This window comes from Chaetura pelagica, unplaced genomic scaffold, assembly GCF_000747805.2.
Source record: "Chaetura pelagica isolate M959 unplaced genomic scaffold, ChaPel_1.0 scaffold1248, whole genome shotgun sequence".
NCBI classification, from domain to species: Eukaryota; Metazoa; Chordata; class Aves; order Apodiformes; family Apodidae; genus Chaetura; species Chaetura pelagica.
Window position 1 is genome coordinate 1 of NW_009954361.1, and position 14,157 is coordinate 14,157.

At 42.7% G+C, this 14,157-nt stretch overlaps 1 protein-coding gene across 1 annotated transcript in view; it reads left to right on the top strand.

Annotated features, from left to right (window-relative positions):
- Window positions 1-3,585: 3,585 nt before the first annotated feature.
- LOC104394598 overlaps window positions 3,586-14,157 on the top strand; it is a gene marked incomplete at its 5' end in the record, with an annotated part of 82,560 nt that continues 71,988 nt past the window's right edge. Inside the window, 2 exons of the mRNA XM_010004211.1 lie at window positions 3,586-3,726; window positions 5,905-6,017. Coding sequence (XP_010002513.1) covers window positions 3,586-3,726; window positions 5,905-6,017 — 254 coding nt within the window. The remainder of the gene's footprint in view (window positions 3,727-5,904; window positions 6,018-14,157) is intronic.

Genomic DNA, 14,157 nt, shown 5'->3' on the forward strand with positions numbered 1-14,157 from the left:
ACAGGCTGAGAGTTGGGGGTGTTCAACCTGGAGGAGAGAAGGCTTTGGGGAGACCTTCAGGAAAGCTGGGGAGAGACTTTTGACAAGGACATGGGGTAATGGGATGAGGGGGAATGGTTTCAAACTGAGAGAGGTTAAATTTAAACTAGACAATAGGAGGAAATTCTTCCCTGTGAGGGTGGTGAGACACTGGCCCAGGCTGCCCAGAGAAGCTGTGGCTGCCCCATCCCTGGCAGTGTTGAAGGGCAGGTTGGATGGAACTTGGAGCAGCCTGGGCTGGTGGGAGGTGTCTCTGCCCATGCAGCGGGTGGGACTGGATGATACTTATTGTCTCATCCCACCTAAACCAGTCAGTGATTCTCTGAAGGTCCGTTAATGTCTCAGTTGCATCCATCCCAGTCTCACTCCTCTGTAATTACAAGGTGTAAAGTGCACAATTTTACAAGGAGAAGGGCTTAGGTGGTCTGGCTGCCTTGTCCTGTGGCCTTAGTGTTACACTTAGGTGTCCTTGTGCTTCTGACAGCTCTAAAATTGACACTATCCATTAAATTCTTACAAGCTCTCTATAGTCTTTTAATTCAAATAGATATTCTTCACTGAAGGGCCACTTTTTGTAGAATCCCAGACTGGTTTGGGTTGGAAGGGACCTTAAAGATCATCTAGATCCACCCTTTCCTGCACAGGCAGGGACACCTCCCACCAGCCCAGGCTGCTCCAAGCCCCATCCAACCTGCCCTTCAACACTGCCAGGGATGGGGCAGCCACAGCTTCCCTGGGCAACCTGGGCCAGGGTCTCACCACCCTCACAGCAAAGAATTTCTTCCTAATATCACATCTAAATCCTAACCTCTTTAATCTTGAAATTCTTCTCCCTTCTCTTGTCACTCCATACCCCTGTAAAAAGTCCTTCCCCAGCTTTCCTGGAGCCCCTTGATGTCTGGTTTATCCATCAAGAGTCCTACTACTCCTCAGTAGTTAACTTTGCAAAAACCACGTTCTGCTGCTCTGCAGCATGTGTTAACATGATGCAAAATACCTGTGCCAACTCATTCCAGTAAAGCTTTTAGAATAGATTAATATTTTAACTGAGCATTTTAGTGCACTTCTGTTGCATCAACAAAATGCTGGTATGATTTAGAGAGCTCAAGCCACTTTTGCAGCTGTTTCTGTTGCTGTTTACTAAAGTGGCTTTCCTATTCCCTTGCAGTTGGGAGCTGGTGTGGTACATTGACTGTATTCTCAGCACAACAAAGCTGCTTTGCGCCAGATCTTTGAGTACAGTGGAAAATTAGCAATTTGCTTTTAATGAAACTGTGGGCTCTAGTATCTTGTCTACTTAAATACAAAATAAAGGTCAAAACCTAATGTGAGATCTAGACTCCTCAGGCGTGAAGAAACTGACATCATGCCAATGATAGGGGCTGAGTTTCTTAGTGTTTCCCTGAATCTAGTCCCAAATATATGTAGCAAATAATCTGGTGTCATTTTGTGAAATGTCCTGTCTATGTATCCAAGTAACATAGCCTTTTCTCTTCTGAAATACAGTTATCCAGACATCAGTGTCTGAAAAAGAAACTCGCAAACCCTTCTTTGCCTTATTTTCCTTTTTCTTACAGCTTCTCATTTATATTTTCTTACAGTACCTAGAACCTGCTGGCTTCTCTGATTTAGTAACCTGCTGCTATGTCACCTTTTAAGCTTTGAAAACAGTGGATTTCTGTCAGTACTAGTGAAGGCGCACTTGCTGAGGAGGGAAGTGACCTGTTACATTTTAATGCCTCCCAGATACCCTCTGTAACCAGCTGATGTACAATGCATCTCATCCAAAAAGAGGCTGGGTGATTCCTGCCAGAAGTGTCTGCTGCTTTTAAAGTAGATGGGTGCCAGGAGCCCTCCTGCTGCTACTGGTGTGCTAGGAGGGAGTGGTGGGAGTTTGGAGATCCCATGGACAAGCATCGTCACCCATTGTGCTTTCTGGGACTTAATAAGTCACACAGGTCAGCAGGAGCTGCCTCTTATGTTCTCACAGGCATGGTGATACTCCACATCCTCTGAGGGTCTCTGGAGGGTGACTGCTGGAATGGGATCACTGGAACGTGGTGAATACTTTAAGAAACTTAATTTTTCACAATAGATGTTATTTATTTAGGCAGTTAAGTACAGTTAAAGCAGGTAAATAGTCTTCTATTTAGAAAATATGGAGTTGCTGATCTGAAAAATTAATCTCTTGTACCCTCTGGCAATGCTGCTTCTGATTCCCCTTTTAATTTGGTTTATTTCTTCTGCAAATGCATATAGACAGCTTGTAACACATGCATGGACTGCTTGTGCTTGTTTCTTGTCATTGGAAGAGGGCTTGAACAGTGGGAGGATTCCTCTCAGGGCTATTTAAAATCAGTTAACCAAACTGCATTTTCTGTTAGCACTGAGATGACAGATGATGTGTCATCCTGGTTGTTTTCTGACACCCAGCTGAGAGCCAGCTCTGGTGATGAGAGCAGGTGGCACTGGTGATGCTCAGCCTCCTGCTCGAGAGGCAGAAACTTGGTGAGGAGGGCCACAGGCACCCCAGTGCTTCACCTAAGGACTTGTGACCATCTCAGCCCTGCAGAGCAGGCTCACCTCTTCGGTGAGGACAGCAGGGATGGAAGCTTTTGGGTAGTTGTGCCAACACTGCTGGACCTGCTCAGTTCAGCCACAGAAGGAACACGTGCTGGAATATGTTTGGAAGTCTGCAGGCCCTGTAATCTCATGTGGTTTATTCTGTAGAGATGAGGATTTTTAAACGTCTCAGTTCTTCATCACTCAGCTTTGGTGAAAAATAAAACAATCACAGAATGTTATTGGCTGAAAGAGACCTCCAAGATCGTCCAGTCCAACCTTAGACCTAACATTGCAAGCTCACCACTAAACCATGTCCCTAAGAGCCAGGTCCTTCAGGTTCTGCTGTTTGGTTTGTATGTGGAAAAGTCCCTTTAGGATCCACGACAGGTTTGCATAAGCTACACAGAGCTGTTTCCATGTAGCTTCCTCTGAAAGAGTGTGAATGTCACATAGGCTGGACTGTCCTGTACACAGACCTATGGTCTGATGTTTCAGAAAAGAACATAACACACAACTTCCCATTTTCAGCAGCAGGGTAGTGCATCTGTCAGGAGAAGCTATGTAAGTGTTGGAGTTTTCAGAGCATGTAGAAGTTTCTTGAACTTCAAAGGAGTTTGTATAACATGTTAAAGGATTGTTGCAAGGGGTATTAACCAGCCTTAAGCCATACCCATCTTCTGTTGTTCAAAACCATCAGAAGTTATAGGCCAGACCCCTGCTCTGTCTGTATTTAAGTAGATGGGTTTTTCAGCTCTCTTCTTTCCAAGCCTCTGATCATTTTTCTTACTGGACCTCCCAGATGTCCCTATAAGGTGTTTTTTGGGGGGGAGGTGAGAGGGTAACAAACCAAATCATGAGGAAGGCAAACAGCAAGATCTGTTCGTGGCGATCTGATGATGATGAACACCCGTGTCCTTTACTAACTCAATGAGATGTGTGAAAACACCAAGGTGTGCAAGTTGCTCTGTTCTCTCTTGGCAGGACACACCAGCCAGTCGGGTCCGGTACAAGGTGGATGTGGCCCAGTTCCCTTACAGCGCCAGCATTTTTGACGTGGAGGAAGACTCAGGCCGTGTAGTAACCCGGGTGAACCTGAATGAGCAGCCAAGCACAGTGTTTAAGGTATGAACTCCTAGAGCTGTGTGTGGTCAGGAAATGCTGCCTGTGTTTGATGACATTCCTTTTACTTCTGTGTTTCCCTGTATTGCTTTATATGGTTTAAAAAGATATGACGTTTTTATCCTGTTGGTTTCTTTACTTCCTTCATTTCTTCCTGGCCATGTTTTGTGCCTTTTTGATTTCAGAAATGTCTGTCATAGATGTGATTGCTGCTGTTAGAGGAAGCAGGAAGGCAGCTGAAGGAAACTCCATTTTATTGAAAGTGCCTGATCTGTTTTCAGCAGGGCTGTCAGTGCAGCAGTTTTGTGAGAACTTTGCAAGAACGGTGAAATATTTTGTAAAGAAAGTTACTGTGGTGGTGGATACATTGGGACTTCCATTTCCAAGAGTTGTCATGTAAAAACACAGGCTCTGAGGGGAATTAAATTGCTATTCTGTTGCTACTGTTCCTGAAGGGTCTCAATTGCAGTTAGTGTGGAGTAGGTTATGATTTTATTAAAAATCTTCGGGGCAGATCTTCCCTCATAAATGCAAGGGGGTAGTTTAAAATGAAAACTTAAGTAAGCCAAAATATATCAATATATCTACAATATTTGGGGGTTTATGTGTCATTTCTTTACTTGGAAACTGCCAACCTTCAGTATGGTCTTTGAGGTGTGTTTTGTTTCTTCTTTCCGTTCTTTCTTTTTGAAATGAGGATTAAAGAGAGGTATGTTTGCCTACTTTTCCTGTATGCGGAAAAAGCTGCTTCACTGTTTCCCACTTCTGAGTATCCCATCAAGCAGCACTGTGAGTTTGAGCAGCATTGTAATGCTGCCACTGTTTTAGGAACTTGGGGCAGTGCTAAATTGAGTCCTTTTCAGTTTTTAACTAAGTAAAACTCAGAGATCATTATCTCTGGGTAAACACCACCAGAGTGCAGCTTTTCTTCTGTTGCACTTTTGATTTTTACTTCTCTGTGGCTGTTTCCTGAAGCTGTGATACTTAACACACAGGTGATGTGCACGTAGTCACAGAGCTACACTTCTATATGAAGACTGCTCTATATTAGGGCAGACCAGTGGTAAATTGAGCAAAGCATTACTTCTCAGAGAATGTGGATGCTTAGGGAAGAAGCACAGAAATCAGAAATGTGGAGACTTTGAGTTGGTGTTTGAGTCTACACCATTGAGCTTGTGCCATTCACTGGATTTTCTGCTATTTTTTTTCCAGTTAATTTTTAACATGTTCACACTTTCTGAAATTATGGTGTCTTGCACTGGTGAGCTCCTAATATATTGGCTGGGGAAAAAAGAAGCCTTCTTTCCTTTTAAGCTGTCTCTTCACTGACCTCTTCTGAGAATAGCTTGGACTCACAGAGATTAGTTGAAAACCCTTTGCTAGAATGAGGTGCTGACCTGCTCCATCTAGTGACCTTCTGAAATGAGGACAAATTTAGAGAGGGAAAGCTGGAAAACTGTCCATTACTCCATCTGCAGTCTCATCCTTTTGCTAGCAGATAGCTTTCCTTCCAATGGAAGGTGAAAACAGGAGAACCTATTTATCCCAGCAGACAAGCACAGATTAAATAAGCAACGGAAAAAGATTAGAGAAGTCAAAGATTTATAACAGGCCCCCTTTGGAGAAACACCTCCTGGTCTTGTCTGTTTTTTAATGTACAGAGGATCTTTTAAGAGAGGATTTTGGGGGGGGATGGGGGAAAGGTAGTGTTATTTTTTTTATTTGCTATCAGACAATTTTAGATACTAATCTCAGTAACACAGAATTATTACCTAGCACCTTTTGTTTTATTAGTAATTACACGTGGTGTTTCAATAATAAATACCTAAATGTAGAACTGAACTATATGCCAATAATGAAGTTGATACTGACTGTGGAGTGCTGTGAGGACTGTCTGTGGCTAGATGGAGAATGGAATTCCCTGGTGGTGTGTTTTGAAGAGGTATCTGTAGAAGACTTGCATTTGAATTGCAGTGTACTGTGTTTCTGTAAGTTTTCTAGCAGACAGTTCAACAGCTGTCACCTTTTTCCTCTAAGTTTTATTCTTACACACTGCAGGATTTCCAGTGAAAGAAGATCTCATTCAACTTGTGAGACTCTGAAAACACAAGCAGTGTTGCAATTCAAGATAAAAAATGTTCTTGCCTATAATAAGAGAGTGATTTTCTGTTTTGTTCACAGCTAGTGGTCATTGCGTATGATGATGGGGATCCTGTGAAGTTCAACACCACTACTGTAGAAATTGCTGTCCTGCAGCCTTCAGTGATCCCACGGTTTACACAGGATGAATACAGGTAAAACATCCATTCATTCCCACCACAACTCTCAGTTTTGAAGCTGAAATCAGTTCCTGTTTCAGTCCTAGTCTGCGATTTGTGAGATGTGAAAATACTCTGTGTTTGAAATTAGATGCAGGGCTCTTTTGCAGCACTCCTGTTTGACAAAGTCAGGGAGGCAAAATCCTTTAGAGTTGCTTCTTCCTCTTAGCCAGAAGTGACTTGGCAGCCAGCCATTCCCTAATCACATCAGAGTGGTGCAATTTGCCATCCTAACAGGTTGTCTCTAACTGGAAAGATCTGGGCTGTAGGTGACAAGGACACCTAGGAGAGGTTTGTTTGAAATTACCCTCTCAGAAGCTGTTGACAATGTCACTTATGTGGATAAGAATAACTTTTGTGCATTCAAAGTGTAGCTGTGATCACTGGGGCTCCAAGTTAAGTGTGTTTTGAGCCTGTACACCATTCATGTGGGACGTGAGAGAATTCAGACTGGACCTCAGAAGTGCAGATGATAGTAGTTGTTATTGCTATAGAGTCATGATGTGATAATTTACCTTCATACCATTGAGTAAAATAAACCCAATTTTCTTAAAATAAAGTAAAAAGAAAAAAATAAAAAGAAAGCGTGCACAGGCTGATTTGTTTGTTAAATTTTGCTACAGATAATGTGTTCATAACCACTTTTTGACATCCCAGTAACAAGAAGTAATAGGGTGGATGCACACAGGCTCCCCATAGCAAGAAGTTACAGCCTTGCTGCAATATGTGCTCTTGAGACAAATGTAGCAGCATAATCAGTATCAGAATATAATGGGGTTTGCACATAGATTTTTCAAAAGTCAGGTAGTGCAGTAATGTGGCAAAAGGCAGACCTTTAAATAAAAATGTTGCCATTTGGTTTTGTAATTTCAGCTGTCATGTGAACACATGCAATTTCTGTATAATATTCAAAGACTTAACCTTCTGTGTTACTATTTTCAAGAAAAAAAACCTGAACAGGTCCTGTTTGTATAGCTGTGAGGAGAAAAAACCCTCACAGCTGTGTTTAACAGAAAGACATGAAAATATGATACCTGTGAGACTCTTCCAAGATATTCCCCATTTGGGAGATCAATTAGAGAAAGTAATGGACATAGGGTCAGGAGCCAGCCAGGGGGCTGGAGCAGAGAAAGAGACTTCACTGCTAGGGACACAATTAGTAATGCACTTGGTATCCTTTTTGTTTATAACTTTATTCTGAATGACCTTCACCTTGCAGGAGCTTGTTCTTGAGTTTTTCCTGGTGACAGGTGTGACCCTGGGCAGTGTGTTCTGGGAGAGGCTGCAGGGCAGCCCCAGTGCTGGGTCACTCCAGCCTCAGGAGTGCTTGGGGCATGGTGTGACCCACCTCTGCCATGTAGAAGAGGCATCTTGCAGGTCTGAGGTCAACCAGCACAGCCTCTTTTTTGCAGGATAGTGAGAAGAGACTTTCTAGGGTTCAGGAACACAAGCAGAGTTCACATTGCCTTCTGAAAAAACAGCTGAGCTCACACTCCCTGAGGCTACCCTGAGCTCCAGTTTTATCCCAGGAGATGGGAACACTTATTTCACTACAATGAAGAAAGCTTAAAGTGACTCATATCCCCTAGTACCCTTAGATGACAACTGAATAACCCACATTATCTTCTTGTGAACTCATCAGGATTAGGTGAACAGCCTAGTTTCTCTTGCCAAAGAAATCATGCTGCTCCATTCTTGCTGAATTCTCTGATGGGCACAAAAGCCCTCTTCATCTTTTGGGGGCATTTTCTTCCATGTCAGAAATTAAATTAAAAGAACCTCAAAACTTTTCAGTTCAGCTCTGGGACTCTCAGACACTTTGGAGCAGGGCTAGTTTTGATTTCTAAGGTTTTCAGGGATTGTCACACTATAAACTGCCTTTTGTGTTTGGTTCCTTGACAGTGATGGAAGCTGAAACTGGCAGGTTTTGTACAACCTTATTTTTCAGTTGATGTGCTGTAGCTTTAGGGTACATGTCAGCCCAGAGCAATGGTTGCAAAATGATAAGCAGTTGGATGTGGAGACTAGAATTTCTGCAGGATTGAGAATGAATTAGTATTGATCTTTGCTTGCATAATTATAATCTGGATTATTCCAGCATTTCCTAGCTGTTTTACAAATGTAAGGTCTGTGTATTTAGAATGTCACAGCTGAACAGTCCTATAGAATGAAGCTGCCTGTGCAGTTGCAGCAGGTACTAGGAGTCAGAAATAAGTGCAGGGAGTAGGAGAGAGGGAACCAGGTGGTGTGATCAAGAAGGCATAGCTGTGTTGGGCAGGCAGGGAGACAGTGCAGCTCTGCCCTGAGCTGCTGGCCTGGCAGCTCTCTGCTCAGTCAGAAGTGCAGCAGCACCCTAGGGTCCCTGCTTGGGTCCTGTTGGTGCTGAGGAAGGCTTTGGTTGATAATCATCTGTGTCTCCAGGTGACTGCCACAGGAGGCAGCAGTCAAGTAGGTGAGAGTCAGACATCTGCATTTTATTCACTGGCTCTCCCTCTGTGTTGTTCCATAATTTGGGGCAAATTCCTTAGACTCTTTTTCCCCCCCACCTTCTTTGCTTGGATTGATACTTCTAAGTGCTGCTGTGCTGTACACACACAGCAGCAAAGGGAAGCTCAGAGAACCATAGAATATGACAAGGAGCAGTTGTTTTGTGACAAGAGAGTGATAGAACATAGTTCCTACCTGGCAACTGAGATGGATAACTGCTAAAGTACATCAGAAGGATATCTGCTGCCACCAGCCAGCTCTTCTGGTGGGAACTGGCAAGCCAAGGACAGGCATTGTGGCAGCCAGGGGACACCATGCCTTAGGACATTCCTCCTCCCTCCACCCACTCACACCCTGCTAGAAGCAGAGCATCAGCCAGGTCTCCACCATCTGGCCCAGCAGCTTGTGAAGATGCCACCCCAGGGGCCTGCAGGCTGCAGTTAAGAAGGGCCAGATGCTCCATGCCTAGTGCTTCTGGCACATGGCCATTTTCTGGGGACACCCAGAGGCTGCAGCTCCCATAGATCTGGTTTTGGTCTGTCCTTAGATGTGAGCCCAACCACCTTCACAACACTTACCTGGGACTACGGGCCATTCTGATGCTCCTAGCCTGAATCTTCCACCTGAAGCCACAGAGTTTAGCTGCACTAGTGATGTGGAGCCTCCTCTCCTTGGCTCCTTGTCTGTCCTTGTCATGGGCAGGACATGTGGCTTTGAGCCAGCTGAAAGCAGCAGTACTTGCTGAAGTGTTTCCCAAACCCAGCCTTATCTGCTTGTTCCGCAAAAACACAAAGTGTGAAGAGGCAAAAATCAAAAAGAATCAAGGCCTGTAACATGCAGACATTTAATTATAGATGGCTGCTTCACCTCTGAGCCTGCCTGACCTTTTGCTGCCTGGGGAGGACACTGATGCTCTTCTTGCCACACGTCCCCTCAGGCTGATGGGCAGTCAGGGGGGTTTTGCTGGGTCTCCACTCAGCTGTTTCCCAAGCTATTATTTCTACTCCACCCAAATCACCTCTTGATTCAACTCCACAGCAAGTAATTGGTCCAGAAGTTTCCATTTCTCCCAAGCAGGTAATGGCAGCACTTTCATTTTTTAATTAACAGATCATAATTAGTAGCGCTACGGAACAGTGAAGACCAGATGTGAAACAAACCTCAGATGAATATAAAGAGAATTTTTTTTTCTTTTTTTAGCAAGCCTGTCCTCTTCATGAGTCCCTTCTCATTTAAAAAAAAGTAACAGTTCAAAGGGACTTGGTATCCTATTCTTGTTTTGTTAATTAATAAATACCACATCCTCTCTAACTAGAAGGTCGTTGCTAATAGAAATGTGCTGCTCTAGCAGGAAATGAAATGTTAACCAAAGGCAGCATCATTGGTTCCTAATGATTGCCTGTGGGCACATTGAACAGGTGTTGAGCCATTTCAGAGTAGAAACAGGAAAATGCTGGCAACCCTGAGCTTCTGTTAGCATTGCATTATAGATCCCCAGTCCACTTGTATGGCCATCTGAAGTTGGGTTCCAATTTACAAGGAAAGATGTGAAGTCGCAAATTTGAGGATATTACTTGATATAAATGTAGTGTGGCATTTTATTTCTCTGCTAGCAACAACATTCTACTGTGAAAATGTTAAAGAGTGAAAATGTGTGACATGTGGGACCTCTCGCTCAGCTGACGATCCAGTATGATGGTTTCCACTTAATTGAATCTATCAACAGTGCAGGCAGGTATCATCCAAGCCAGAAACTACATATCCTAGGATGCCACAAAACAAAATTATGGAAGCATATCAGGAGTCATTTGAAGTGTTACTCTAAGAGGTTTTTCCCAGTTCCCTGATTCACTGCTGTTCAAGCATTGTGAAATGGGGAATCCTGCACAAAGGCATTGAGGGTCTGAGCAGCATTTCATGTTTGAAATCTCTCTGAATTTGGTGCCTTCTTCAAAAAGGTGCCATTTGGCACAGGACCACCTGAGGCCTTCTGGAAGCAGCTGTGCTTTTCTTACTGTGATTATCCTGCTAATTCAGTTCTCCTTCTTTGCAATGCATCAGAGACAAAAACAAAAACAAAAAAAAACCCAAAAAAATTAAGATAAATGAGTTATTCCAGGAGAGGAACAGGTCAATCTGTATGTGTATAGTCAGGAACTGGTGTGAAGACACCCTAAAGCCTTCCTCACAAGCCATGGTGGGAAAAGAGGGCTCCAAGGCAGCCAAGTGTAAAAAAGTAGCAGCCTCAATATTGGTCCCAAACAAGAACAAGAGGATTAAAATAGTCATTCTTTATATACAAAAACACTGAAAAGGACTCAAATTGTAAAAAAATAATACCTTTTCATTAGCTATACCTCACCCATATCTTGATCAGAGAGGGAAACCTAGACTGAACAGAAACCAAACACACTGCAGGGCATCAATAGTCCTGATGTCCAATGTTAAATTTTAACTTTTCCTCTCTCTGCTTTTTTCCCCCTTTGCTAGACATGTCAGACTCTCATCCCTTTTTCCATTTGCCTGATATCCAATATGCTTTAAATTCACCACGAACCTTTTCTATCTCCAGAAGCATGAAGTTGAGATTTAATCAAGAAGTAAATTTAAAACCAGCAAACCCAATAATAAATTGGAAAATTGGTTTAGTAGTGAAGTTCAGTCATGTGATGTGTATGAGTTCTGTGTGACACACTTCAGTCAACTCTATTTTGTGGAGTATATTTTAGTCCATGGAGATCCACAGTCATGCCTCAGAACCTAAATAGTTTATTTCTTTGTTACACTGCTAAGATTCTTAGCTCAACTTGATTAAAATGTCCTTATAATGTCCCCTGGTAAAATCATCTCGTTGTCTTCTCTCACTTTACAGCTTCTTGAAGTGTTTTGGCCTTCACTACTTTTAACACTCAAGGGTAGTTTATGTGAAGCTCTTCTTCCTTCTTTTACCTGAAATATGTTTCTGAGCAGGGTACCCATTCTTGCAGGGGCTCCTCATAGATTCATAGAAGATTCTGAGTTGGAAGGGACCCATCAGGATCATTGAGTCCAACTCCTGTCCCTGTGTGGGGCACCCCAAGAATCACCTCATGGGCCTGAGACCATCATCTAAACACTTATTGAGCTCAGGCAGGCTTGGTGCTGGGACCACTGCCCTGGGGAGGTTGCTCATGGCAAGTGATTTAATTTGGCTTTTTTTTTCTGCCTGTCTGAAGCTTTGCATCAAAGAAGCTCTGTAAGACATTAAAACCAACCGAACTTCTCTATTTTTCCACAGAAAAGTCAAGTGTAGACAGAGCATTAGAGTACCTAGTGATAGGAGGTAACAGTGAAATTGTACAGAAACTAAAATAGCTAAAAAAAGCTTTACAAACAAAACACTTAAATTGATCTGGCTATGCAGCTGAGTCTTAAAAATTGTGAAAAAAAAATAAAATACAAGTTTCTAACTGGGGCATGCAAATAAAAAGTAAAGAAACAGGAAGTAACCATCATGATGGCAGCTCTTTTCATCCCCTCACCAATGCCTTGACTTTCTGTCTTAGCTGAAAGAAGCACCTACCCACACTTTAGAGCAATCATTGATTGATTTCTCAAATTTTCAGCCTCCAGCATGTGCAGCTGCAACCATCTGAACAGTCTGACAGAGACAGTGATTCTTTTTTTCTTTATTCATTTTTTCAGGAAAAGGGTATTTTCTTCTTAATTAGATGTATTTTTCAAGCAAAGTGTCCTGAAAAGGACCATGTATTCCTTACTGTACTTTCTGTCTCAATTCTGAAATTGGTTCAGGACATTCTGACCTTTTCATGGTATTTATCTCTAAAACAGATGACAAGGGAGCCTGGATATCATTACGGTGAGGCTCTCCCATAACCTAGTATCTTTTAAACCAGGTGTCAGATTTTGTTCTGGTGAACTCTGTCATCAGACATAATGCATTTGTGTGATCCCACCAGTCTTCCTAAATTAAAGCTAAGGACACAAAGACATGAACATTTGTGTCAGGATTACAGCAGAAGCCAAAAAAGGGAGAAAAAAAAAAATAAACTTAGGACACTCTCCCGCCCTTGAATCAGTCAGAAGCTGGATGCTGATTGGATCAATTCCAAGGGTAATGCTCTGGCCCTCAAGCACACCAAGGGGTATTCCCCACAGGGACCTGGACTCCATGCTTACCTCTCCTGGTAAAGTCAGCTAACATGCAGCTAGATTCATTATACCATAATATTTCATTGAAAAAATCCCCAGAAAATTAGATTTTCCTGTTCATTTGATAAAGAGAAGTAGAGCATTTAACAAAATGTCATGTGGCACTAAAAGAACAAGGAGAACCAGGAAAAAAAGATGCTCCTTCTACTCCACTGTAATCATCTGCTACCTTGCTCACTGATTTTTCAGTGGCAAACCATGCTTCAGCATCTGCTGTAGAAATAATTTCATCTCCTGACTTTTATAATGACACACTGAAACGTTCTTTTGTATTTTTATGATAATCCCAAAGTAAGTACCAGAAGAAAATATTGACTCCAAAGGCAAAAATCACCCGTTTTCCTCAAGCCAAGCTGCAACTGACATGGGAGGCAAATGAAAAAGGCATGTTGGAACCTCTGCATCATTCCCCCAAGCTTCAGTGTGAAGAAAATATTGACTGTTTCCCCCCACACACCTCAGAAATGCTGCACAAAAAATGTTGCCAGTGGTATTGACTCTTTTGCATGTCTTTCCATTCATAAAATGTGAATTCCATGATGGGAAAGGTGGGAGAAGGAGTGGTAAGACTTGAGAAAATCAATTACTCAAAAGAATGCTCAAAATCTACCCTCATTTAACCAAATACTGTTGAGGGACAAACCCAAAACTGTTACATGCAGTGGGAAACAACCCCTACCTGAGCACTAGTTAAAATGGCAGTGAGCTTTGAGAGGGAGGGAGAAAGCAAACTCAGGTGAACAGAGGCTTAAAGAAATGCAGCTCACAAGGAGCCTGCTGAAAAAACAGCTGCATCTAAGGCAGGAGTTTAGATGCTGCACTTTGGCACATGGTTTCATTTAGGAACCATCTTGATTCCCTGCATAATGCCTTTTTACTTACAGAAAACAAGTGATGACTTCTGAAATTACTTCTTAGAGCAACACTTCAGAGACAAATAAGTCAATCAGTAAGAAAATTGCTTTGGAAACTTCACTGTTGCCCACAACCCAAAAGTGTTCCCTTCCCCTCCAAATCCCTGGTGTACGTGGTTTGGGTTTTTCCCCCCAGACTCCTGCTTCCCCTGTCCTTCTCTCCTGCTCTTGGCTTGAACAAAGGACATTCTCAGCTGCTGCTCTCATTCCTAAAGAGAACTCCTGGTACCCATCCCATCCTGGATGCCATCAAGATACCATTAATATTGCTGGGAAAACATGAAAGTGAAGGTGAACCAACCTACATTTCACACTGCTGGGATGGTTAGGGAGAAATACCATATGAATGAAGGAAACTTTGGTATAGAAATTTATTTCTTTTGTCGTGGTAAACAGGTGGTTGTTGCAGAAGTGTTGGGAAAGGAAGAGGAGGACTGTGGGCAGGCTGAGTTGCAGCTGAGGTGGCTAAGGGCTGTGTTAATTACTGTTTGTTCCATTTCATA